Source organism: Antennarius striatus, chromosome 22, assembly GCF_040054535.1.
Source record: "Antennarius striatus isolate MH-2024 chromosome 22, ASM4005453v1, whole genome shotgun sequence".
NCBI lineage: Eukaryota > Metazoa > Chordata > Actinopteri > Lophiiformes > Antennariidae > Antennarius > Antennarius striatus.
The window spans coordinates 10673806-10697542 of record NC_090797.1 but is presented as its reverse complement, the minus strand read 5'-3'; the positions used below and the strand labels follow the sequence as shown (position 1 = coordinate 10697542).

The window sequence follows — 23737 nt, the reverse complement described above, 5'->3', positions numbered from 1 at the left end:
ATATTCACGCATATGATTTATAAAAATATAGAGGAGTATTATTGTGTTATTTGGTATTACTGTGTTATTTTCATTCTAAAAACGTTTTTTCAGACAAATTTGCGATGAAAACTGCAGTTTTGAATCTGTCGAAATGAAAATATAGCCTAAAGGTAGTGACGTCATTCAGCGACACGTCAACCACACGGAAGACTTTCGTCCGTCGTATTATTGACAGAGGGGCTCTTGTCTTGACGAAAATGGGTGAGTGTTTTTTTTTTTAAATGTTGGTTTTTGATAAAGTATGTCGTTGTAATTTCATTTTCTGTAACAGCAACTCTTCTAATTCGATAGATACCGTTATTTTATTCTAGTTCCTGGTTCATCATCGTACTGCGACTAGCTAGCTAGCCGTTGACTGTGATTGCTGTTTGTTTTTTCCTCAATGGCACTTCGGTGAGGGCAGCGCTTCCCTCTGTTACAGCGTTGTTACCTGGTTTTCGATAATCACATATTGGCATCAAGCTCCTTATTAAAACCCAGCTTGTCATGGCGTCAGTCAGTGGAGTTAAACCAACCTGTGCCAACCTGCTCAACCACATGGATGCGGACAAGTGAAACCTATACAGGAAATGCGAACATTTTCTCCACCTAATTCACATTGAGTGTGATCAATCATCACATTTTGATTATTTTAGCCAACATTTAATGAATGCAACACGTTTAAAAACGACACCAGAGACCAAAGATGTATCAGTTCTTCACAGAATTCACACCCAAAGTTTGCATTTACTTTATAATAGAGTACAGTTGCTGTTTTAGTTCATATAAAGTCTGTTTTCTATACTTCCACTTTTTCCACTAATTTCCACTTCATGTCTATCCAGGTGGTTTCTTCTCCAGCCTTTTTTCAGGCCTTTTTGGCACCAGGGAGATGAGGATTCTCATCCTGGGTTTGGACGGGGCTGGAAAAACTACCATTCTGTACCGGCTGCAGGTTGGAGAGGTGGTCACCACAATTCCCAGTACGCTCTTTTTCTTTGTATTATTCATACTTACGTAGCATTTGATCATCCAAGCCCACCATCCATAGATGTACAGTTAAAGAATTTACATTACAGTGTGAGAAAAATAAATTAATTCACTATACTTCAATTATGAATGGTATTGGAGTCATGCAGGCAAAGGATTATAAAACACGTGTAACCAGTCGGGGTAGCATTCTTGTTTAAGTATTTAGATGAGAGAGAAGCGAAACCAGTGAGGAAACAAGCATTCCCTGACATTGTTACTACTAATTTTTTGTGTGTGGAGTGTTTAAAGAGCACCTATGATACTTAACTTCAATTAACAGGCAGTCAAATTAAAAAAAACCCCCAAACAGACTACACAATCACATTTTGCAATGATAAACTGTACTTATATCATCACACATGTACTCCTTGTACAGAAAAAAACCTCACCTGATTAAAACCGTGATAGCTCCAAAATAAGAACAGGTTGTCACTGGATACGATTTCAAATGGATATTGGTTTAATTATTTCCGCATTTAGAAATCCTAAATTGCTTCTGTTAGTGCTTTAGCGTGGTTTTTTTTTTTTAAAAACAACTTGAACAGTTCTTTTCTTGTTCTTCTCTGAAACTCTAGATGTTGATGAATGTTTGCTATAGGTGGAGTATACCTCTAGGACACTGACATGTCATGTCATTGTGGTCTATTTGCTTGGTGATCTTTGTCACTTGGCACACATTTAGAACTGTATTAAGTAGAGAACAGTCTAGACCTGCCCTTTGGAAACATTCAGGTGTTAACCTTGGCTGTGATTTGCCCCCCTATAAAAATAGCAATAAGAAGCAACTGTTGTAGTACGTCTTTCTATATATTTTGTTTCGATAAAAGATTTTTCACCTGCTATCTAGCTCACATGACGGAGCCTGAGAATTTGAATTCAACATACACAGCAGAAATATTCCACTAATGCAGACAAGACTCGTGAAAATCAAGTAGGCTCATGTTCTCTGTACTGCCTTTGATTTCTTTTTGCACAGCAATTGGCTTCAATGTTGAGACCGTCACGTACAAGAACCTGAAGTTCCAGGTGTGGGATCTGGGAGGACAGACGAGTATCAGGTAGGTAGAAGCGGCAGGTGCTTGGCGTGCTGCAGAGCTCCAGGGGAGGGATGTTTGTAGAACACAGTTGAAGTTTACAACAGTTTAGTCCCAGTAACTGTCCTGGACATTGGCTATAGACAGCAATAAAGTTTTTACATAGAGCAAAAATGAGATATTCAGTAAGTTTTCAGTTTTGTAACTGTACTGTAATCAAGTTTCTAGTTTCTGCAACACACGTTTGGAACCCATCACCCGCCTATTATACGTGTTTTGCTTTCTGTCATTTGTGCACCTTTGTTGAACTCTGGCATTCTCCTGTCTCTCCACACATCTCGGTTCATCAGACCCTACTGGCGGTGTTATTATTCTAACACTGACGCCGTCATCTACGTTGTTGACAGCAGTGACCGCGACAGGATGGGAATCTCAAAGTCTGAGCTGGTGGCCATGTTGGAGGTGAGTTTACTCATCAATAGCAACCTAAAAGTTTAGAGCTAAACCAGCTATGAGAGGATTTCATTGCAGTCACACTAGTAGCAGAGCAGTGGGGGTGTCCAGGCTGACATCACTTAACTGCAATTGGATAGATTTCTCCACAGAGGACGTAAAAGTTGTCATGCTGCAAGGATCAAGTCACCTTAGAATTCCCAGGAGACGTCATTCCTGGTGGCAAATGAAACAGAAGCAGTCTATAGACGATGACGGTGTCTTTATTCTGCAGACATTACAATGAAGTCAGGCTTTACTTTGTATTGACAGCATGTAATAAAAATTTCCTTTTCCGTGAGATTTTTCACGATGTAATTCTACCATCTTGTCTTTTTTGTCCAGGAGGAAGAGCTAAAGAAAGCCATCCTGGTCGTATTTGCAAACAAGCAGGACATGGACCAGGCCATGACGCACACAGAGGTGGCTAACGCGCTGGGCCTTGCTGCCCTCAAAGACAGAAAATGGCAGATCTTCAAGACGTCGGCCACAAAGGGCGTAGGCCTGGACGAAGCAATGGAGTGGTAGGTTTTATCACGTTATAGAGGAAAAAATAGACAAACTAAATATCAAGTATGAAAAGATGAGACCTGTTCACTGATTCTCTTCAGTTGTCATCCATGTTTCTTGATCTGTTTATCCAGACTGAAATGAATTTGTCTTCTGTCCTAACAGGCTGGTGGAATCTCTTAAATTTCGACAGTAAAGGCTTCCGTTCCTTCTGTACATACAACTATTTGTGTGAAGCCTTGTGAGGGATCCCTCCCAATTTCCACTGGACCAGCGATTACACTCCTCTGTCTCTAACCACCTGAAGCCTTGGCCGAGCTCTCCCAACGCCTTTCCTTCCCGGGACTCGGAAAGGCTGCAGTAACGTCTGGACCGGACACAATAAGACCAATCCCTCCTGATGCCGACGATGCAAGAGAAGTTAATACCTGCAGTGTTGTGCATGTTGGAGTGCACTAACCCCCCCCCCCCAACGTTCCGCTTCTGGACGTAAAATGCAGCGCATTTCTCAGCTCATCCAGTAGTGTCAGCGCTCACAAGAGTGTGTGCTGGACAGTGTCAGCGTCATCTTCTCCCAGAGAGGTAAAATCAGTCACACAGCGTGTAACGGGCACTTATGTACTTATGTAAATAAAAAGATGCTGTGAGGATCCACTGGGAGGCAGTTTTGTTTTCCCATTGGGGCACAAACAGGAACTGAGAGTCAAACTACAAACTGAAGTCCATCTCCAGACTGTTGCCTTGTGTGAAATGTTCTGTCACTGTGGGGGGAAACAGATGCACCTCACATCTGTGCGTTCCCTGGTCCAGTATTACTGCAGCCTTTCCTATACTTTGTCAGGCAATTAAGTGTTTTTTTTTCTCTCTCTCTCTCTTATTCATTGGTGTGTGCCCCTCCCCCCATCAAAGCTTTTTTTTTCATCTAAGTCTTTGAGTACTGCTTTGGTATATTAGTGATGTAATTACTGAACACTATACACTCAAAGTTTCATGGTTGCATATTTATAACTGCTTGTACAGTGAAATTGATGCTCAGTAAAGATTGCTATCAGTGATTGTACCATTTTGTGTTTCAAGCTGTGTGATTATCAAATTGTGATTCCGGAAGAGGGAAGGTTGTAAAAATGTCATCTTTTTTTTTTTTAATTACAAAAAGTTGTACATTTAGTGGGGTTTAAATCTGACATCAAATCTATACTTTTCACAGTAGGAAAATAAAAGGTTCAGTTCTGAGCTGCATGTTCACATGAATTGATGTCATTAATAATGGAGACAGTTCCAATTCCTTTCACACGCAGTGATGATGGATGCTTAGCAGAACAGACGCCGTGTCATTTTTGCAGGTTGAAGCTTTGAAGATCAAAGATGCTTTCAAAGAACTTCACAAACTCTGGGGAAGAAACATCTTGTTTTCTGTCTTTCCTTGCCCGACACGATGCCTGCTTTGTCAACCCACAAAGAAAACATTAAGTGACACCATGAAGAGATGAGTGGAAGTTACACCAAGTTACCCCGACAGCCCTGGATGGGATGCCTTCCTGCTTAATGAAGGGAGTTTTTGCTCTGGTCTGCTAGACAGCTTTGACACCCTCGACTGGCTCACTTCACCATGGCCAGGTCTTTGAGGGCATGGCTCCGCTGCTTCTTGGCTTTATATCCAGGCCGGAGGAACTCGATCTTCCTTTTCTTGGCTTCGATTTTGTTCTTGTGCTTCTTCAGTTTCTTCTTAGCTGCAATATCTGGGTTGGCAACCGCCTAAGAAAAACAGATAAATATAATGTAAATAAAGTTGTTTTTTTTTCTGATTTGTGCGAAGACGTTGGTTTTGCATCATACCTGCATGGCTCTGTGTCGTTTGCGAGCCACTCTCCTCTGAGAAAACTCCTTCTGGACTGTGGAGAAGGCGAGAGAGAAGCTTTCCAGCCCCACCTGTTTCTTCAGCATCTCTATGAGCTCCTGGGCCAGGTTCTTCAGCGTGGGATCTGGACATAGAGACATGAACTCATCAAAATCTGTCTATGCTACTAGGCTATGAGGACAGATGATGACAAAACGGTTACCTTGATCTGCATACGTGCTGTCCAGCTCCCTGAACAGAGGAGTGATGATGGTGGTCAGGTAGGGGCCGAGGCGCTCCTTCCCCAGGTTCATGGCTATCGCTCCCATGAACTTGAACACACAAGTTCTCTGCAGGAGAAAGGAGAAACTTATAATTAAAAATGCAATAAACTAAATAAACTAGTTTATTGCATTTGTAGGTGCAGAAAGGTGAGTTTCTGCACGTACCTTCAGGGGAACTTTGGGGGTGTACGCTGCTTCTCTCTTGGCCATCAGCGACAGCTTCTTGATCAGCCACAGCAGCGAAGGAGGCCGATCGTCTTTGTCGTCTTCTTCCTCTTCTTTTTCATTCTCCTCCTTCAATTCTCCTTCATCTCCACTCTTCTGCTCCTCTTCTTTCTCCTCCTCCCGTCGCGGGGTGATATCAGACTCGGGAGAAACCAAGTAAATCACCTTGCCGACGAACAGCAGATTCTTGACGACCTGGGAACAGAGCCGCACGAGACCTGTCAACCCAGCTGTGATTTTATGTTTAGCTTTGGGTGAAATGTGTTCAGATGGGAGTCTGGGAACCTGCTCTCCCGACGCCGTGTCAAGGAACTTGGACTGTAGCTGGTGGCAGAACGATAACGCCAGCTCTCGCATCTGAATCCCATTAAGAAACCAAAAAAACAGCAATTGTTCAAACCATGACAAAAAAACAAGCAATCAGATCATCGCAGGAGAAACAAGCTCTCCAGCTCCACCTTCTTGTCCAGGCGGGTGGTGATGAAGGCCGTAGCTGCTGAAAGGGATGAAGCATCTCCTCCTCCTCCTCTCCAAACAGTGACCAGCTGGTCCGCCTGATGTGCCGCGAACAACTGGCCGAACAGCTGGGAGGCAGTCAGCCACACCCAGCAGTGAGGATACCGTAGGTGGGCTTCAATGTGACCTGAAGGAGTACGAAGAAAACCATCGAGTGTGTAGTGATTGTGTATGTAAGAGATGATGAGGCAGTGTGTGTCTGCGTGTGTGTGTCTGTCCTTTACCCCAGATGCTGCAGAGTGTGTCCTGAGGTTTGCTGAGCTCCAGCAAACTGCAATGTTTGCTCAGTTTGGTGAGAAGAGTCAGAAAACAAAACAGCAGCCTATCTGCTCCTTTCTCGTCCTTCTCCTCCTCAATCTGAAAGACAAGAAATGGTTAACGCGCCTCCTCCTTCTCCGTTTTTTCTTTTTTTTCACGGTGTTTTGTCTCACATCCTCATAGTTGTCAGGGTTGATCTCTCTCTCCAGCAGAGGAAGCAGGTCATCCAGGCGATCAGCGAACTTCTCTTCCTCCACCTCCACAAACAGACCACAGATCTGAGCCCCGAGACGCTGCAGGCTGGTCTGAGGGAGCAGGAAGGAGGTCAAAGATGTCCTTTTAACTATATGACTGAGTAATGGTCAACAAAAATATCCCACCACTAGAGCATGCAAATAAAACAGAGGTTATATGTAGGTCAGGCCTACGTCTTCAGTAATGGAAAACAGGTTTCCTATAGCAATACATCCTCAGAAGATATCAGAAGATATTTCCTGTGAACAAATCTGCAAAGCTAAGTATGAAAAAGTTGGTTTTGCACTTCCTCCAGTTAAAGTTTAATGTCAGTGAATTTCAAATGCATTTTGTACCCCCCCAAAAAAAGTCGGCTCAACTCTCCTGGATGAAGATGGAAGCAAATCGATTGTTGATGTGTGTGTGTGTGTGTGTGTACCTTGTCTGCATTCAGCCAGGTGTTGACGAGTGAGTAGAAGCTGTTCTTTTTGTTTGCGTCCATTTGGCCCAGTAGGGCTTTGATGGCTAGGGCGGCCATTTTTTTGCAGCGTACCGAGTCATCGTTGACGACGACTAGGGTCAGCGGGGCGAAGAACAGACCGCTGTGCAGCAGCAGCAGTTTCTGAACGGACAAAATAAAACATTCTGGTGTCGATTAAAGACGGATGGCAGACGCATTTTTGGCTCTCTTTTCCCGGGAGGAAATGAACATACCTGAGGGAAAGTCTGGAAGATGTAGGCCAGCATCTCCAGCACAGACTCCCTGCCTGTGTCATGCTCGTACTGAAGCTGGGACACCACAAATTCCAGGTGACCTTTCAGCTTCTTCCCCAGCGGGTAGTCCAGCAGGTATTTGAGGTAGATCTGCAAACACACCAGTCATGAGCGGCGGCTAAACACAAAAGGTGTTTAACACCCTTTCAGTGTGCAGCTGAGATGAAAACTGGAGCTTCTCCTCTGCCGTGCGTGAATACCTGTCGGCAGTGAATCCTGATCATGGCATTGCTGCCGTTGACAGAGAGCTTAGCCACTTTTTTCAACACCTCCTCCATCTCTGGAACAATGAGTCTCCTGGACAGAATAGCCTGGAACGGACAGACATGCATGAAACATATCTGATGTTTTCATTTGTCCACGACATAAAAATCAGAGCAGGTCAACGTGTGATTGGTCACCTTCAGCAGGCCGAAGGCAGTGGCCTGACGAGACTGGTCATAGATGTCCTCCTCAGCATATCCCAGCAGTACTTGCAGCTGAACCTCTGAGATGCTGTTGCTTCTGATATTTTTCACCAGTATGGTGATAGACTGAGACACAGACACACAGAATAACCATAAAATTACACCGCAGCTGTTATATAGTCATAATTATTTTCTCAGGCCAGGAAAAAAGATGACTGTTCACAAAAGAAAAAGACGATCTCAGCACATTTGTTGTGTTTTATCAACAAATCTTGAGGGAAAAAAACCCCAGGACAAAAACAGAATAGGGAGCATCACCTGCTTATATGGGAGTTTATTATAAGGGATACCTTGAAGCAGTTCTGGACCAGGTGGTAGTTCTCTCCACGCGCAGCTCCAGCCTTGGAATAATCCTTCAGCAGCACAAAGAGCTGCTTGGTCAGCTGGTCGGAGTTCTTCTCCACCGCTGGCAGAGGGAACTTCAGGAGCCAAGTAAACGCCACTAGAGCCTCTGTGATCACCTGGGAGGGGGGGGGGTGTCAGTACATGAACCATCAATAATAAAGGATCTTATTAAGCAATCCTCAGTGCTGGGGTGACAAAAAGCAACTAGTACCTTGACATGCATGGAGTTGAGGCAGTCCAGCAGCAGCAGCACGAAAGGATCCAGCATCTCCAGGGATGAAACATCGGATGACGTCACTTTGGACCTTTTCAGGCTCAGGTGGAGCAGCTGAAAAACAAACAGATCCATCTCCTCCAGATTAATACCCATCCTGGCTTCTCACAGGAAATAATTTTAACTGCAGCAGCTCATAAATGTTTCTACATCGCTACAAATAAAAGCAAAGATTGAACGATATGGAACTGTGTTTGAACGTTTACCTTCAGGCCAGCGTCCACCAAGATGTGCATGTTGGTTCGGCTGCTGACCGGAGCTCTCTGACCTCCTCTCTTAGGAGTTGGCGGCAGGAGCAGGCAGCTGGGAGGGGGCAGTCTGGGGTCTGGAGGAGGCTTAGCCAGGGCTTTCTCTCTACACACAATCAGTGTGGAGATACACAATTTTTTTTTTTAACTGTACAATCATGAGAATCTGTGTGTGTGTGTGTGTGTGTGTGTGTGTGTGTGTGTGTGTGTGTGTGTGTGTGTGTGTGTGTGTGTGTGTGTGTGCGCATACCGGTCTCTCTTGGTAAGCAGAGGCAGACTTTCGCTGACCAGACCGTGGCTGAGAAGCAGGATATCCTGTGATGTCATGCCCCCGTTGACAAGCAGACCCAGGACCAGCCTCCGCAGCACAGCGCTCACCCGGTTACACACCTTCAGACTGGATGAGGTCTCCAAGATCTGAAAGGAGGGGAAATTAATAAACAGAAACAAACAAGCCAAAGTGAGGAGAACCAAGTCTGAGACCACAAATTATTAGTAATGTAGGTAGCTCTTAGCTCGCAGAAAAGACTTGTGTTGTTCAGCTTGTTAACCACCATGACGTTTCATTGCACTGCTACCAATAGATGGAAGGATGAATTAAATAAATGATGCTTTATATCATTCTTTTTAATTATTTGAAAAATATATAGGCAAAGAAATTTTATTTATCAGTGTATTTGGTTCAATTTGGATAGCAGAAATATTAGCAACCCTCACTCACCTCCTTGAGTGGCAATACGAACTTGGTGATGCTCTCCTTGCTGCAGAACTGAGCCAGCAGCTCGTAGGAGTCCATGCTCTTACTGTGTCGGGCCTCCATTAGCTTGGACACGATCCCCTTCACCTCCTTCTCCTCCGCCACAGCCCCGAAGAGCTCGTTGTTAAAAATCTGACAGACAGGAGAGGGATTTCAATCACAGTTAAAGACAGGCTGGATGTTTTGTTAGAGTGAAGTCCACGTAGCCTCAAATTGTGAAACGTTCTTACATCTATTAGCATGTTCATGCATGGGTCCAGGTCGCCGCTCTTTAGGGCCGGACTGAGGACCGACAGCAGCTGGTAAACGGTGAACGTCAGCACGTGAACCTGGATGGAGGGAAGCACAAACGCATGTCTTCACAATTTGAACTATTTATTCCTCTTTGCATTTCCTCCTGCTTGCCTCTTACCTGGTAGCCTTTGACCAGGACCGACTGCATCTCTTTGAGCAGATACTGCAGGTACCTGCATCCTAAGGTCTCCATGATCTTCACAAGAGTTCCCCTCGCCACGTCACGGACCTCCTGGAAGCGGTTCCTCAGCAGCACACACACCTTGATTAGGATCCTGGGCGACACACACACATCTTTTATCACATGAATGAATTAAGTATAGTAATTGCAAGCTAATGCAATGCTAATATCCAAGTTCTTATGACTCTGAATAGGAAATGCCAACAAGACAAGCACCATAATACACGAGTTCAGAAACAAAACGTCCTTGTTCACCAAACACTCTGAGCACACATCCACCGCTCAGAGTGCACACAGCAGCATACCCAGGCAGGTTGGCCTCCATGATGTCTGGAGGCAACGTCTGCATCACTTTGACCATGGCGAAGGCTATCGGAATCCTGGCCACCTCTTCATCCTTAACATCTTTTGACTTCACCGCCTTGTGCTCCTCATCACGCTTCACCTGCACGTCACACACGTGATTTACATCCGCTTTAAGGGTTTCAGAGTAGTGTAAGGCTGTTTTTTTGGGTTTTTTTTAGCATCATACCTTTGCGGTGAGACATTTGTGGAGGCGAGGCAGCATGCTGGTCTTGACGGTCCTGTGAATGTTGCTGATCAGAGATTCCAGCTCCTCCTTGCTGTCTGGCAGCCCGCTGGCGACGGCGGTGGGTTTAGGAGCCGCTGGCCCCCTTGAGACCACTTCTTTTTTCCCACTGTTGACGTCTGTTTCCATAGGAACGTGAGATGGAGCATCGCCATCTACATCCATTGCCTCCTCATTGTCACTTGCGTCGGATTTGTCAGCCGCAGGTTCTTCATCATCAGCTGCTCCGACTGAGACGCTCACAGCTTCGTAAAGAATGTTTGAAATAGGAAGTGATACAGATGGAATGAAACACTATATTATCTCCTTTACCAGATCTTTGGATTAAAAGATCCCAAATCTCAAACTACTTCATACTCTTTAAGACAAACTGGGCACTCACTCTCTCGGGCCTTGGCGGCCTCCATTTCTCTGCTGAGGGTCTGATGGTCAAAATGAAACGCCTCCAGGACTGTGACCAGCAAACTGCATTAATGAAGGAACAACACAGGAAAGAAAACACTCGCAAATCATGTGAAAGTAACGACAATAGATTGATAAATGTAAGGGTTAAAAAAAAATCAGCAGAAACAAACTATAATCCTGACCTGACAGCCAGTTTCTGCTCGGCCTGGCCCATTTGCAGTATGTGGATGAAGTGTTTCAGGTAGTAGAGGTACTTGGACCAGGTCAGCCTGCGACACACTGCTCCCACCACCTCCACCGATGCTGATATCATGTTCTCATGCTGCAGCACATGACGAGAGGGGACGTCACACTCAAATAGATGAACACAATCGGATTGTTCTAACAGTTACACGGTTGTGTATACACCAATCACCTTGGCCATCTTTTCGTCCAGCAGGGCCGTCATGGCGTAAGGCATGATGTAATTCTGGAGAGAACGAGGTGACATCACCACCTGGCCCTCGGTAAGTTGCTTGGCCAGTTTCCTCAGGGCACGACCTCGACGATGGATCTAAACGGCAAGAAAGAAATGTATGTTTATATCAAGGAGAGGAGAAACTACAGAATTGTTCAGCTTTCTCTTTTACCTGAATGTGCTTCATGTGTTCAAAGAAGTCAGACTCAGGGTCACTGTAGTTGGTGAGCTGAACCAGGTCTCTGAACTCCTTCTTGGAGGGAAAGGCCTTCACCAAGCAGGCCAGGATGGTGGTGTAGTCGTTCTGCACGCTCTGGTAGAATGAGGAAGATGATGAGACTCTGTCTACCTTTCAGAAATGGGGAGGAGAGGACTGTGCTCCTACATCTGTCTTGCTGCGAAGCCCCTTGTGCACGGCGTCCAGGATGGTGTGCTGGACGACGTCCCTGTAGATCTGCTCTCCAGGCCCGACCCCCGCCAGCTGGGTGATCACTGCAGACAGACATAGCGTGGCGTTGTCTGCCAGCGACATGTCACCAATCTGCACCACAAGGAGGAAGGGGGAAGGACAATCTGTTAGCTGGCATCTATCAGGTTAGGCTCTATATCTGTATTATATATCTGCTTACCTCAAAGGTGTGGAAGCAGTTGTGTAAGATGGCGCTGATGTAGTCCAGGTCCAGGGTGGTCATGTCTCTGACTCGTCTTGTGGCTTCTTGGAAAGCCGTCAGACGTACGTCAAAGTGGATCTCATCCAAGTGTCGGCTGTCAAACGCATTCAGCTGAAGAAGAAAACGAGTTTGATCAGCAAGTTGTAGAGCCGATGGGTGGGGTAGTCTTGACAGAATATCACCAAGTTAAATGTTAAACTTCATAAGAACAACGTAAATGCAATTAGTGCAACAAGGTATTTTAGTTGGAGCCTTAAATGTTATTTTTAAAATCTTTACACCAAGAAATGTCAGCATTTGCTCAAACAAGATGGAAATCACACTGACAAAAACTATCTTTGATGACATATTCCATGGTTGATAACACACACGTGAAGTCAGGAGCTGAGTGTACTCATAAATGTGGATTAGTCTTTACAGTTTGCATTTGCGATTCTTGATTCCATGTCGTTTTTGTCTCAGAATTGTATTAAAGTTTGACAAATGCAAATGGATTTAAAAGTGAAACTGATGTTAATGTGAGTTTGAAGTATCTTAGTCAAATACATGCTAACGTCTAATAATATCGAAACCAAAAATCATATTTAACACAGTTTTATTCATAAAATTCTGATTTTTTTATTTATTTGACAGATAACATAAATGTTAAAAAATAATCTCTTATCCTGATAAATGTCTGTGTAGGTTCTCAGTTATCCAGGTCATGGTTAACCAAAGGTGTTTAAATCAATCCACTGGACTTTTAAGAAAGTTTCTTTCAGGAAAGTGTAGTGGATTGATTTAAACAGCTTTGGATATCCTGATTAATATGTTAATAACATATAACATAATAACACGCTGTTTAAAATGAATGTACTGAGGGATCTTACCTTTGATCCTAAATCGGTGATGTAAACGAGAGAAGGCTCAAGATCCGACAAAGTCTGAAAGTAGAGCAGACGGATTAAATGGTGGAGGATTCTGTAAATAAAAACCACTTACTGAGAAGTGCGCTGCGGGTATTTCGGACTACAACTAGATTTGAAAGCTCAATATCAAAACTGGCTTTAAATTAAATTACGCCGACTCTGTGACAGGAATGGTTTTCTTTGGTACCTGGAAGACATTGGTGAGGGCTTGTCTGGGCAGCTTGTTGTGGATGATGGAGAAGAGTTTGCTGAGTGGCCGGAGAAAGGAGGAGGGCTGCTCACACTGTCGCAGCAAGTTCTGCACTGTGGCCAGGATGTCGATTTCTGTTTCCTAAAGTAAAACACACCATCATGAGCAGCAGAGGAAGTCAGTGCAGTGTCAAAACACCTTTTACTGTTAGAATGACGGAATTTCTGACTTGTTAACTTGTCTACACCTCCAGTTGTTTCACTGGTGCAGATAAATACAAAAATAATCTCAGATGCTTCTAGACAAACAACTGGGGGTCAGACTTACTTGAGGATTGTTGGCTTTCTGCAGGTGAGGCAGCAACAGGCTGATAAGCACCGAGCTCTGCTCCTTGTTGCTCACAAATCGGCTGACCCTGACAAAGACGAACATTGAAAAGTGAGTTTGACGAAGAAGCAAAAAGCGCCTTTTGTGCAGCGAATGAGAAAGAGCGACGTGAACAAAAAGCGAATCCAGATGAAACACTGACTTGGAGAGGATGTTGAGCTCTTTGGCCACCTGCGCCCTGTGCTTTTTCTTCTTCAGTCTGTCGCCGTTGCGTACGACTCCGCTGAGGTAGCGCAGTAGGGTGGAAATGTGGGGCAGCAGCAGTTTGGAGCCCACGGATAATGAGTCTAGAGGAGATACATTACCGTGCACATTTGCGTTTAAAACAATTTCCCCTGCCACCGGAAGTGGAGGACATGTCTGTATATATGACTGAAAGGCTGACCTGCATTGACAAGAGCGCCCTCTTCTGGCTGTGGGAGCACACAGTCATTGACGACCAGCTCCGCCTCCGTTTCTGAAGCCACAAAGTCCTCAGTGGTTGCAAGGGATTCAGCTATGTCCATCACCATGGCGATGGTTGTCGGGGAAACATTTTTGGCCGAGAGGAGGGCAAAAACATTGAGGAGGACATCACACTCTGGATGATTTGTCCTCCGCTTGGCCAACAGGGGGAAGTACCTGAGTGTCAGAATAAAAAACTCCTTACTGTGTATGAAAATATCTTAATGGTAAATGACTTCTGCTAAGTAGTTGAATAATGTGACAAAAAAAACAAAAACTGAGGAAGAGAGTCAGACCTGGCATTTTTACACCACATGTGGATGACTTTCAGCAGAGGAGTGGGTGAGTAAGGGCTCTCTGTGGGGAGGCGACAGACCTGCACAGGAAGAAAGTTTATCTCATTGGTTGGCCAATAAAAAAAAAAAAACTGGGTAAGAACGTAAGCAGCTCTACAAACCTGAGGCCAGACCACAGCCTGAAAGACGGCGTCCAGCTCATCTGCACTGAAGCTGTAGCAGTCGAAGCCGTCGAAAAAGTCCTGGATCCTCAGGACACCTATCCGCCTCAGGTTCTTCAGAGGACTGATGCAACCGGCACGCAGCTGAAGACAACGGGGGAAGTAAAGGCACCAGTGAATCAGGACACGGGTTACTTCTTCACATTTGTATCTCTAAAGTATTCTTTTACCTTTATATTCAGGTGACATAAATGTTAATGTGTACAGACACCTTGTAAAATAAATATTGAGACCGTGTCCTCTAACAACACAACACTGCTGGAGCTACAAATTCAGCAGAAAGAAGTTCACGGTTCAAAAACACCTCCATCCTGGTTACCTGCGCCCTGCTGTCCAGGAGGGTGGACACTGAGGCGGTGACGCACAGCAGGATCTGGAGCACCTTGGGCAGGTAGGTGTGGATGAGGTGACCCAGCTTGTGAATCACCACATTGATGATGTTCAGCAGGCTGTGCTGACGGCCCAGCGGCAGGACGGCGCCCACGTCCGTCTCCGCTACGGCTCTCTGAACCGCTGCCAGGCATGAACCTGATGACAACGGGCCAAACAAGAAGATGTTTTGTTTCGCAGTCCAAAATATATAATCTATTTTGACGTAAAATCGAGGAAAACATCAAACTCAGTTTTGTGTTCGTAGACTACATTAGATTATTTATCAAAAGACGATGCTGTGTCTTCTGCTGATCAACTAAATGCATAAAATGATTACAAAGAAACACACTTTCAGGTTCAGTTAAGCTATCATGAAACAAAGTGGCTCTACTTTAATGTCATTTTAAGTAATTTAGGACCCAAATTTAATAACTTAATTTAAATACAGTTGGATTGAAACTCAAATGAAAATAAAAGATTACACTCAAGTTGATACGGGTTCCAAATTCTTCCTCTTGGTGGTTAAAAAAACCCAACTCTTTGGTTTCCGTCCTACCTTGGGTGTGATGGCTGACGGGCTCCAGCAGCAGGTCAATGAACATTCCCAGCTCCTCAGCTTGGCAGCCTGCCAGGAAGCGCACGATGATGGAGGAGCGAGAGGAGGCGCTCGCCTTCCCTTGAAACTTGCTGCCAGCTTTAGAGCTCAGACGTCCAAACAGGATCCTGTCTCGGAGACAGCAGACACAGGGCTGGAGACGGCCGTATCACATGAAGCTGTCACATGAGCTATGTATTTACACGCTGACTGATCCTACAAGCTCATCATTTCTGAAGCTTCCTAACAGAGAAGATGTCCTTAGCGGTAAAAGAAACACCCAGATCTTATAAACCAAAGAAACAGAACCCGTACGAAAAAATAAAAAGAAACTGAAGCGTTCCCAAAGTGAGAAAAGCTTCCGAGGAAACAAATATCACTTTTTAGACTTTTTAGAAGATCAGCATCACAAACAAACAAAAAAAAACCCCGTCCTACCTCATGAGGAGTGGGAGGAGCTTGGCTCTGTGTGACGCGTCGATCACTCCTGTTTCCTCAGAAATATTGAAATGGACAATCTCTTCTTTAAAGTGTTTGTCGTCCAGTAGGTTCTCAAGATTCTCCCTGAACACCAGCACACGCGCACGCACACATACACGCACGCACACACACACACACACACGCACACAGAGACAGGTCAGATTATAGAAACATCTTAATCATTCTAATGTTGTTAACCTGTTGATGTCAGGTTGTGGATCACACACAGATTCTGCTGAATGCTGACATTACTGACAGTCTAATCCCATACAAAGAGCCACATACAGACATCCCAGGAAACATGCATCACTCTCCAGGCACATTACAGTCTACAGTACATAATAGCTTGACGACAGATAACAGAGTTCAGGATGACAGACCAAAGAGGAAGTGGACATTCCTCCACCTGTAACCTTAGAGGCGTGAGGACAGCCATGATTCCTATCTAGGTGTGAACAGTGGTTATGTTGAGAAAAAGCCAGAACAAGAAATTACTGCAATTTTTTCTTTTCTTACTTGTATGGTACTATGTTGGGGTCTTTGTATGTAAGAACACATTCCAGTGCCATTCGCTGTATCTGCTGGTCCTGATGGCAGAGCAACTGGGGAAAAACACAGAGAGTGTAAAAGATGTGCTTACTCCATATTTCAAGATTCAGCTTCCCAAAACTCCCAGTCCCTTTCTGGGAAGCTGAAAAATCCAGATATGTTTGAAACACAGCTTGATAGTCACAGACAATGTGTAGCGGTTCATGGATTACCTGGTAATAAAGCTCACTGAGGCTGTTTTCTAGGTAGAGAGAACGAGGATTGTTGAATTTGGCGAATACCTTCAAATGGGCGATCAGCTGTCTGTAAGAAGAGAGATAGTTCCCATTCAGTGCTCCCAGTTAAAATTCCACACTATACACCAGACATATGAAATAGTCAAAATAAGTTCGGTGTACAAATCGCTCAGTTAAGTAAATCAAATAAGACTTGTCACAATTGATGTTTCTGAATGTTGCAAAGTAACATCAACCTGAAGAATAAAAAGTTTCTTTCCAGCTTATAAAAATTCTTCTTCCCAATCTAACACAATTAAAAATCCTGTTCGATGGATGAATGCGTTCTCACAAAGCTGAATGCAGGGCTGAGATTATTCAAAAGGGTTTAGGGATTAAGTCTCTGGACACTGATATATGAAGATCTTATGGAATATAAAACAACTGAAATGAGATCAAGTATAAACATCTACATTAATGTTTCATATTTTGAGAATAATTATGTGATAATATTGTGATAATTAAATGTTCCAATTAATCTGGATCTGGATTCCTCTCTGGCTTAATAGTTACTGATGCAGACAAACAACATTTGATGTGATTCTGGCGTCATACTTGGCAGCAGCTCTTCTGGGAAGAGCCTTCCTTTGCACTCTGCCCTCCTCCTCTGCCTCCTGCTCCTCCTCTTCTTCTTTTTCCTCCTCTTCCTCCACAGCCACTGCAGACTCCTCCAGGGCAGCGTTGTTCCCCTTCCTCAAGTCTTGAGTAGGTGCAATCATCTGGTCAGCCGGGTAAAACTCATTTCTGAAAGCAGAAAAAATTAAATATTTGAATTCTGATTGCACTGAAATGTTGGAAAATTATTAACAGGGTAGTTTAACCCTGAACACACCTAAAACGAGGTATCCGAAGATGTTTAAACACAAATTTAAATTCATTTTAACACGCCAACTCTCAAAAGTCAGGATGTTGAAGACATTTTTATATGATGAACATCACAAATGAAGTAAATGTTTTTCTTTGGGGACTGTGGGTCTCCTTTGACAACACTGACCTGATGAACTTGAGCAGAAGGGGGCTCAGTTCTCGGCTCCGGGGTTCCACTCTGTCTGGAAACTGGGCCATGGCGCGCCACAACAGGCTCCGGAAGTTGGAAAAGTCCGTTCTCTCCTTGGGGTCACGTGTAAACCTGAGTTGCTCCAGGAACAGCACCCCAACGTCACCGCTTTCAATGACATCACAGCCCGACTCTGCCTCAGGACCCAACTCGCTCTCTTCATCATCCTCTTCATCCTCCTGCAATTCTTTTTCTATAAAATGTACAGAAGAAGATCTACTGCAGTCACAGTCACTCTGCCTAGTTAAAGACTTGAATGCATCAGTGTGGGACACCAGGGTATGAAGGTTTAACAGGCAGCTCTTACCGGCCAGCCCGGCCACCATCTCCAGGTGCTCATGGAACACCTTCCAGAAGTCCTTGTGTTCCATTCCTCTAGCATGACTCCTGACAGGAGGGAAGAGAATCATTTCGTAAATATTTACTTATTCAGGCCACTCAGACGACCACCTGTATTTCTTACATTTAGCGCTGTTAGCATTCCTCATGAAGTGAGGTTAATTCCTCATGAAGTGCATTAATTATTGAATCAAAGTGTTTTCGTCTGAGCTGATTTCACTTTGTACTCACACGATAATTTCAATGACTGCGTCCCACAGAGGCCTGAAGTTAATGAACAGCATTGCAATGAGGTAACGCAGAGGAACCTGCAGGTGAACGAGCAGAAGGACTTGTTAATGTTGACATCGCTGTCGTTTGGATACCACTGACCCATCTTGAATCTTAAAGATGGATTTATTTACAACGTTCGGTATGAGAGCCAGCAGCCAGAAGGGTTTGTTCTGTACCTGTTGGAAGACGCCGGGTGGCCCTTGAGGAAGACTGCACTGCACCAGGTCGTGTCTCAGTTTTCGGAGATGAAGCAGCTTCTCTCTGTATTCTTGTACAGAAGCAGGAACTAACTCAGCCTGCAGGCAAACGGCAAAAACTGGCTGCACTTCCACATTGTCCTCACCCTGGAAAAAGAAACAAGTGTCCACATATTCGAGCACATACACAGCCCTGGGGGATTTTGGCAAAGTTTGACCACATTAACACAAGGGTTACATTTACCCGGTGGAGTGCGGTCAGGAGAGGCAGGTGAGGCACGGCCTCAGGGATATTTGATGGACTTTAAGGAAAACTTGGATTGAAAATCTTACCTCCGTCTGGAGAGGGAGCTCCGCGTCAAACTGAGAGAGAATCCTGAGAGTCAGCAGGCGTATCTGAGAGAGGAAACAGTCCGAGGGTGACATTGGCAGTGCATATACAGGCACGTTCATATTACGCTTCAAAAATTCTGCAAAAGTTTGAACTTGACATTGAGGGGATCCTTTAAATGAGTCCTGCTGCTGTGAATATAGACATACCTTGGGTATATTAGAGGAGAGGTTGGTATGAAGGATTTGGTAGACCTCCAGCAGTGCATCATGGGACAGGTGCTCAGAAACACCACTGAGTGACAGGCGAGTGTAGTACAGGTCTCCCAGCAGCAGGGCAGACAGGTCTGTGGGATATTGTCTGCAAACAGAATTAATGACACGATCAGAGGAGTGCTGTGATAAAAGGAGACGACACAAGTCACTCAGCATTGAAAGCAGCAGCGAGTACCGCAGGATTGAGTTGATCTTGTCCACAGGGATCATAGACAGCAGGTCGGCAGAGCCATCCAGGGTGAGGAGGCAGCTCAGAGCCTGTCTGGCTACATACAGACCGGCTGGAGGGCAGAGAAGCTCCAGTCAGTCCCAACAACAGCAAAAGCACATCGACCCATTTTACGATGAACACATTTCAGCAAACGCACTTCGTTATTTTCATTATGATTTAAATCATTGTCTTTATTATTAGTTGAAGCATTGAACACACATAAGTGTCCATCAAAACACTACATCCCTAAAAGAACTTGGACCCCAAATATATTTAATGTATAACACAAGGTATAGAAAAGCATGATGGTCTAAGAGTTCGAAAAGCTGTTAGCAGAAAACACTTTTTTCCCACATAATATATAAATATTAAGCCTATTGATGAATCTACAAGCCACCCCTTTAGTTATATCTGTACTTATTGTTACCAACGTGTTGTAGAGTATACATTTGACACTTTCCTTATAGCGACTTAAAGTCATAAAAACAGTGCAAACCTTTTTTCAGTTTTTCTTTCTCGATCTGACACAGGAGGTGGTTCAAGAAAGCCACCACAGTGGGAACAACACCAGTGGAGGGAAGTGGCCTGAAAAAAGACAACACACACCATACATTAGTAAAATAAACATAACTTGCAAATTCATGCAAATGCATGTTTGAGGAAGCACATTTTAACAAAGACACTCTAATTTGACACGAGTTTGTTTTGGTATAAACTTTCACAAATCCTGTTCTGTCTTCTTTAATTCAATGGGGACAAGATGAACAAAAAACATCCCCTGAAGTAATTATGCTATATACAATACATGATGTGTGTGTGTGTGCTTGCAAGGCCCTGTATATATATATGTGTTTGAAATATATAAAAGAGTTGAAAAATAATTTCCCAACAGTGTTTATTAAAGTATGATTCTTATTCTGAAAATCCATATCAAGAGATTTTTTTTCCTCTTCTGTAACAACGCCAGACTGCTCTGCTCTACTTCTATTAAATGTGACCCTGAGATTGACATTAGCACCGTGTGTGTGTTTGTGACCTGAGGTGTGGCAGCAGCACCAGGGCAGTCCATGGTAATGACAGGTCAGTGATGAGCTGCTCCTCCTCCTCAGGAAGTGTGATCAGAGATAGCACCATCTCTGGCACTTCAGGCTGCTCCGATACCGTCTCCATACCAAACACTCTGAGAAGAAAAACACATTAACCACTAGAAAATAATGCAATCACAATTTGCGATGCACACTGCAGAATCTCACCCTGTGGTCTGTCCGGTGAAGAGCAGCGGGTACGTTTCAAATGCCAGGGAGCCGTCTGTAGGGGGTGGAGCCTTGGCGAGGATAAGACTGACCATCACCTCCAGGGCGTCGTTACAAGAGAGGGGTTCGCCACAGCCAAACAATCCAGTAACAAAGCGCAACAGGGTGGGAAGGAAGAGCTGGAGGAGAAGGAGGGAGAGATGATCTCAGGAAGTCACAGAGAAAAGAGGCAGACGCAGAAAATAACTCACCTGCTCAAACTGTTTCATTGTGAACATCTCTTTGGTGAACTCTAGTATCAGATCTTTCCCCATTGAGCTGCCAAACACCTTGTGAAGGAGAGAAAGATTAAGTATCCTGCACATGCACAAAAAGTCTCCAAGATGCAAATACAATCCCCTTTATTTTCATGTTTAAGACAAACACAAACCCTCTGGATCATCTCCTGGATCAGGGGTTTGGGGAGGGTGATGTTCTCCCCAAGGAGGAGAGAGGAGGTGACCTGCAGGAGCAGACGGGAACAAGAAGACGGCAGGGATGAGGTCTGAGTCAGCCGCAATATGATCTGTAGACACAAGATATCAAGATGGTCAGCACACTGAAAATACACATTATTATGTGTCAGAGGAGATTAGCACTCCTCCTACCTGGCAGACAGATTCTGGCTTGGTGATCTTAGCTCCATCTCTGTGGGACACCAGAGTATGAAGAATGAACAGCAGCCTCTCTAACTGCTCTCTTGACTGCTCTTCTTCTTTCTCCTCCATGACACCCAAAACCTCCATCATGCTGAACTGTATATGAAGAAGCATCATCCCCAGATACAAGACAAGAAACAGTATTTTTAAGATTCTGGGTGAAAGCACAGTTGGACATCGCAGTGTGTGGATCTAACCAACCTGTAAGGACTCCCACAAAACCAGGATGTGTTCTCTGTCAATGTGATTGGCTGCAGCTGATGTCATGTGATCCAGAGCATCCCTGACAGTATCCCATGGCAGAGTGAGTCCAGGGCAGGTTGAGGGTCCAAGCTTACGCAAAGCTATAGAGAGAGCCTGTAGGCAACGGTGAGGAGGAGAGGAAATTCAGACAGATAATTCAGTCATCATTTAATTAAATCTACCAAATTAGGTTCAAATCACGAGACTCAGCCAGATCACTTTCTTCACTTTCATTGAAAAAAGAAGAAAAAACTCACATTAGCAGTGCAGGAGTGAAACATGTGTCGGATTCCTTTGCACATTTCAAAGAGCAGCTGACCCGCTCCCTCCACCTTGTCAGGGTGTTGCTGCAGATCTGAGAACATGTGAATCAGCAGGGCATCGAGATCTGGAACCTGTATGACACAGAGACATAATTTTACCACTGAGACACAAGGAAACAAGGCTTGGCATGCTGCAACTGCTCACATGTGATGAACTCACCTTTCTCATCAAAAAAGAGAAGCTCTCTGCTGCAAACTTGCGGATGTGCTCCTTCTTGTGCGCCAACAGTGTGCTGTACAAACTGTGGAGTGGAAAGAGATACTCATCTCCAATGTAATAGAGAATATCTGTAAAGCCCTCACAGAATCTGCCTCCTGTCTCTCACCTGTAGATGTTGCTCATGTCCTTCACCATCAGTCTCCACAGATACTTGTATAGATAGGAAAGAGAAGTGAAAGCCCACTCCAGGACCTCTGTGTCCTTGGTGTCCAGCAGTGAGGTTATCAGAATGAAAAAGTCTGGAAAGTGGGGGTAGAAGTCAGTCTGCAGGTCTCTGGCCAGCTGCACCACGAGGCTGGAGAGAGAAGGAGAAACTGTAAGTGACTGAAGTCACAGTTAAACTACCATCGGGACACCAAATGGTAGTTTAAAAACAGTTTAATACCTTTGTCCACACTGCAAAACATGACAAATCAACTCACTCCAGCAGTGGCTGGTAGGCTAGACTGTTCTTGATGGTCAGGTGTGTTTTCAAACTTTCCACTATTGATGTCTGATGGAAAACCAGCATGTTGAAGGACTGGCTCTTGTTGGAGACATCTTTTAGAAAAGTGGCTGAGGAGGAAAGACATTCATTCTAAAGACATTTTCTTCTTCACTGTTTGAATTTTTTTTTTTTGCTATTTTCCTGTCTCAAGCTGATGATGTGTTACTTTACTGATACGTACTGAAGTGTTCTGTCAGGTTGAGGTCTCTCCATTTTGTCAGGCCTTCGTAGAAATATGTTTCTACTTCCTGTTTGAGAAACCAAACTAGTTGTTATCAGAGGCAAGCCATAAAAACAGACATCACTGTATAAATGTATGCTGCATATTTAATGACTGCACAAACCTCTGCATAAGATCCAGTCCTGTCAATACGGTGGATGACATCAATGTTGACATTGGCAAGTCTTTCAGCAAAAGTGAGAAACTGAGAGAGACACAGGAGACACGTTTTTAACCTGTTCGTGCTAACACTGGCACTGAACTGATGGATCTTGACTGAACATTTCTGGCTGAATGTATTTCCTGATTTTTAAACTGTACTAAATTAAAAACGAATAATTTCATCTAGATGTTCACGCTGATTAAAAACATGCCCTATACTGTTATTAGCTTTATTATGTCTCATTTGTCTTTCTATTAGCATAATGCTGCAGTAAATTCGGACGCTCACCTTGTAGGTATTCTCAGACTTGTGATACGAAGACTTAGATTTAATCTTCATTTTGGCTAATCTCAACTCCAGACGTCCTGCTACGATTTATCTAATTCATGAAAACAAAAACGTGTTTCCTTTATTGCCTACAACTGTTTACACACACACGCCGATTCCAGGGCGCAGCCATTTTTGCGCAAAGCATTATGGGAATGTTTCCTCCGCATGGTAGTCAAAGAGTGGCTATGAAACAAGAGAACAATCTGTGTGTCATTTCCGCTTTCGTTAGAGGCATCGAGCTCTAACTTCTTTTAAGCAAATACTTAAATAACCTGAAACTGAATATGGAAATGAGCTATAAACATTCTAGTTTGGTAAGAGACTACAAGAGAATGTTTTCTGGAGTTTCAGTTATCTTTATATTTTTTGTCATTTCGGTGGTAGCTGGTAATAACACCGGAAATTGCTGCCGGAACGCGATTATTTCAGCATCAGCCTTACTGGCCAAGTTTGTGCACACAAACAAGGTATTTGACTCAGGTTTAGCTTTGCTAA

At 44.2% G+C, this 23737-nt stretch overlaps 2 protein-coding genes across 3 annotated transcripts; one reads left to right on the top strand and one right to left on the bottom strand.

Annotated features, from left to right (window-relative positions):
• Positions 1-165: 165 nt before the first annotated feature.
• On the top strand, positions 166-4651 carry arl1 (ADP-ribosylation factor-like 1). 2 transcript variants are annotated; one of them, XM_068306355.1, is made up of 6 exons: positions 166-243; positions 867-1004; positions 2030-2111; positions 2438-2549; positions 2925-3103; positions 3255-4651. In XM_068306355.1, the coding sequence occupies exons 1-6, from the start codon at positions 240-242 to the stop codon at positions 3283-3285; spliced, it is 546 nt and encodes a 181-aa protein (XP_068162456.1). In that variant the 5' UTR covers positions 166-239; the 3' UTR covers positions 3286-4651. The 2 variants fall into 2 exon arrangements, with proteins under 2 accessions (XP_068162456.1, XP_068162457.1); XM_068306356.1 differs by lacking the exon at positions 3255-4651 and having other exon boundaries at positions 2925-3107.
• Positions 4160-23348, bottom strand: utp20 (UTP20 small subunit processome component). Its single transcript, XM_068306351.1, has 61 exons — positions 23201-23348; positions 22874-22954; positions 22711-22777; positions 22465-22597; positions 22149-22337; positions 21983-22064; positions 21757-21894; positions 21458-21613; positions 21206-21352; positions 20989-21123; positions 20810-20887; positions 20559-20737; positions 20342-20485; positions 19802-19890; positions 19270-19375; positions 19029-19179; positions 18822-18884; positions 18468-18635; positions 18250-18326; positions 17987-18066; positions 17617-17872; positions 17178-17366; positions 16560-16650; positions 16315-16400; positions 15757-15882; positions 15280-15446; positions 14671-14879; positions 14292-14435; positions 14131-14210; positions 13776-14011; positions 13533-13677; positions 13331-13418; positions 13001-13144; positions 12775-12828; positions 11864-12016; positions 11620-11775; positions 11407-11547; positions 11193-11330; positions 10960-11099; positions 10755-10837; positions 10316-10617; positions 10089-10228; positions 9721-9877; positions 9539-9637; positions 9273-9440; positions 8802-8968; positions 8510-8657; positions 8241-8357; positions 7975-8145; positions 7619-7750; positions 7418-7528; positions 7158-7307; positions 6883-7065; positions 6383-6514; positions 6176-6308; positions 5894-6078; positions 5721-5792; positions 5376-5630; positions 5150-5276; positions 4926-5071; positions 4160-4844 (listed from the first exon to the last, which is right to left on the bottom strand). Exons 1-61 carry the CDS (start codon positions 23249-23251, stop codon positions 4689-4691), a joined length of 8391 nt encoding a protein of 2796 aa, XP_068162452.1. The 5' UTR covers positions 23252-23348; the 3' UTR covers positions 4160-4688.
• Positions 23349-23737: the final 389 nt, after the last annotated feature.

Coding starts and splice junctions, on each gene's coding strand:
- arl1 (XM_068306355.1), top strand. Junction 1,005..2,029: donor GGTGGTCACCACAATTCCCA/GTACGCTCTTTT, acceptor CTTTTTGCACAG/CAATTGGCTTCAATGTTGAG. Junction 3,104..3,254: donor CTGGACGAAGCAATGGAGTG/GTAGGTTTTATC, acceptor CTGTCCTAACAG/GCTGGTGGAATCTCTTAAAT.
- utp20 (XM_068306351.1), bottom strand. CDS start 23,251: ATGAAGATTAAATCTAAGTCTTCGTATCACAAGTCTGAGAATACCTAC. Junction 11,100..11,192: donor TGGACGAAAAGATGGCCAAG/GTGATTGGTGTA, acceptor CATGTGCTGCAG/CATGAGAACATGATATCAGC. Junction 6,079..6,175: donor CACACTCTGCAGCATCTGGG/GTAAAGGACAGA, acceptor GTACTCCTTCAG/GTCACATTGAAGCCCACCTA.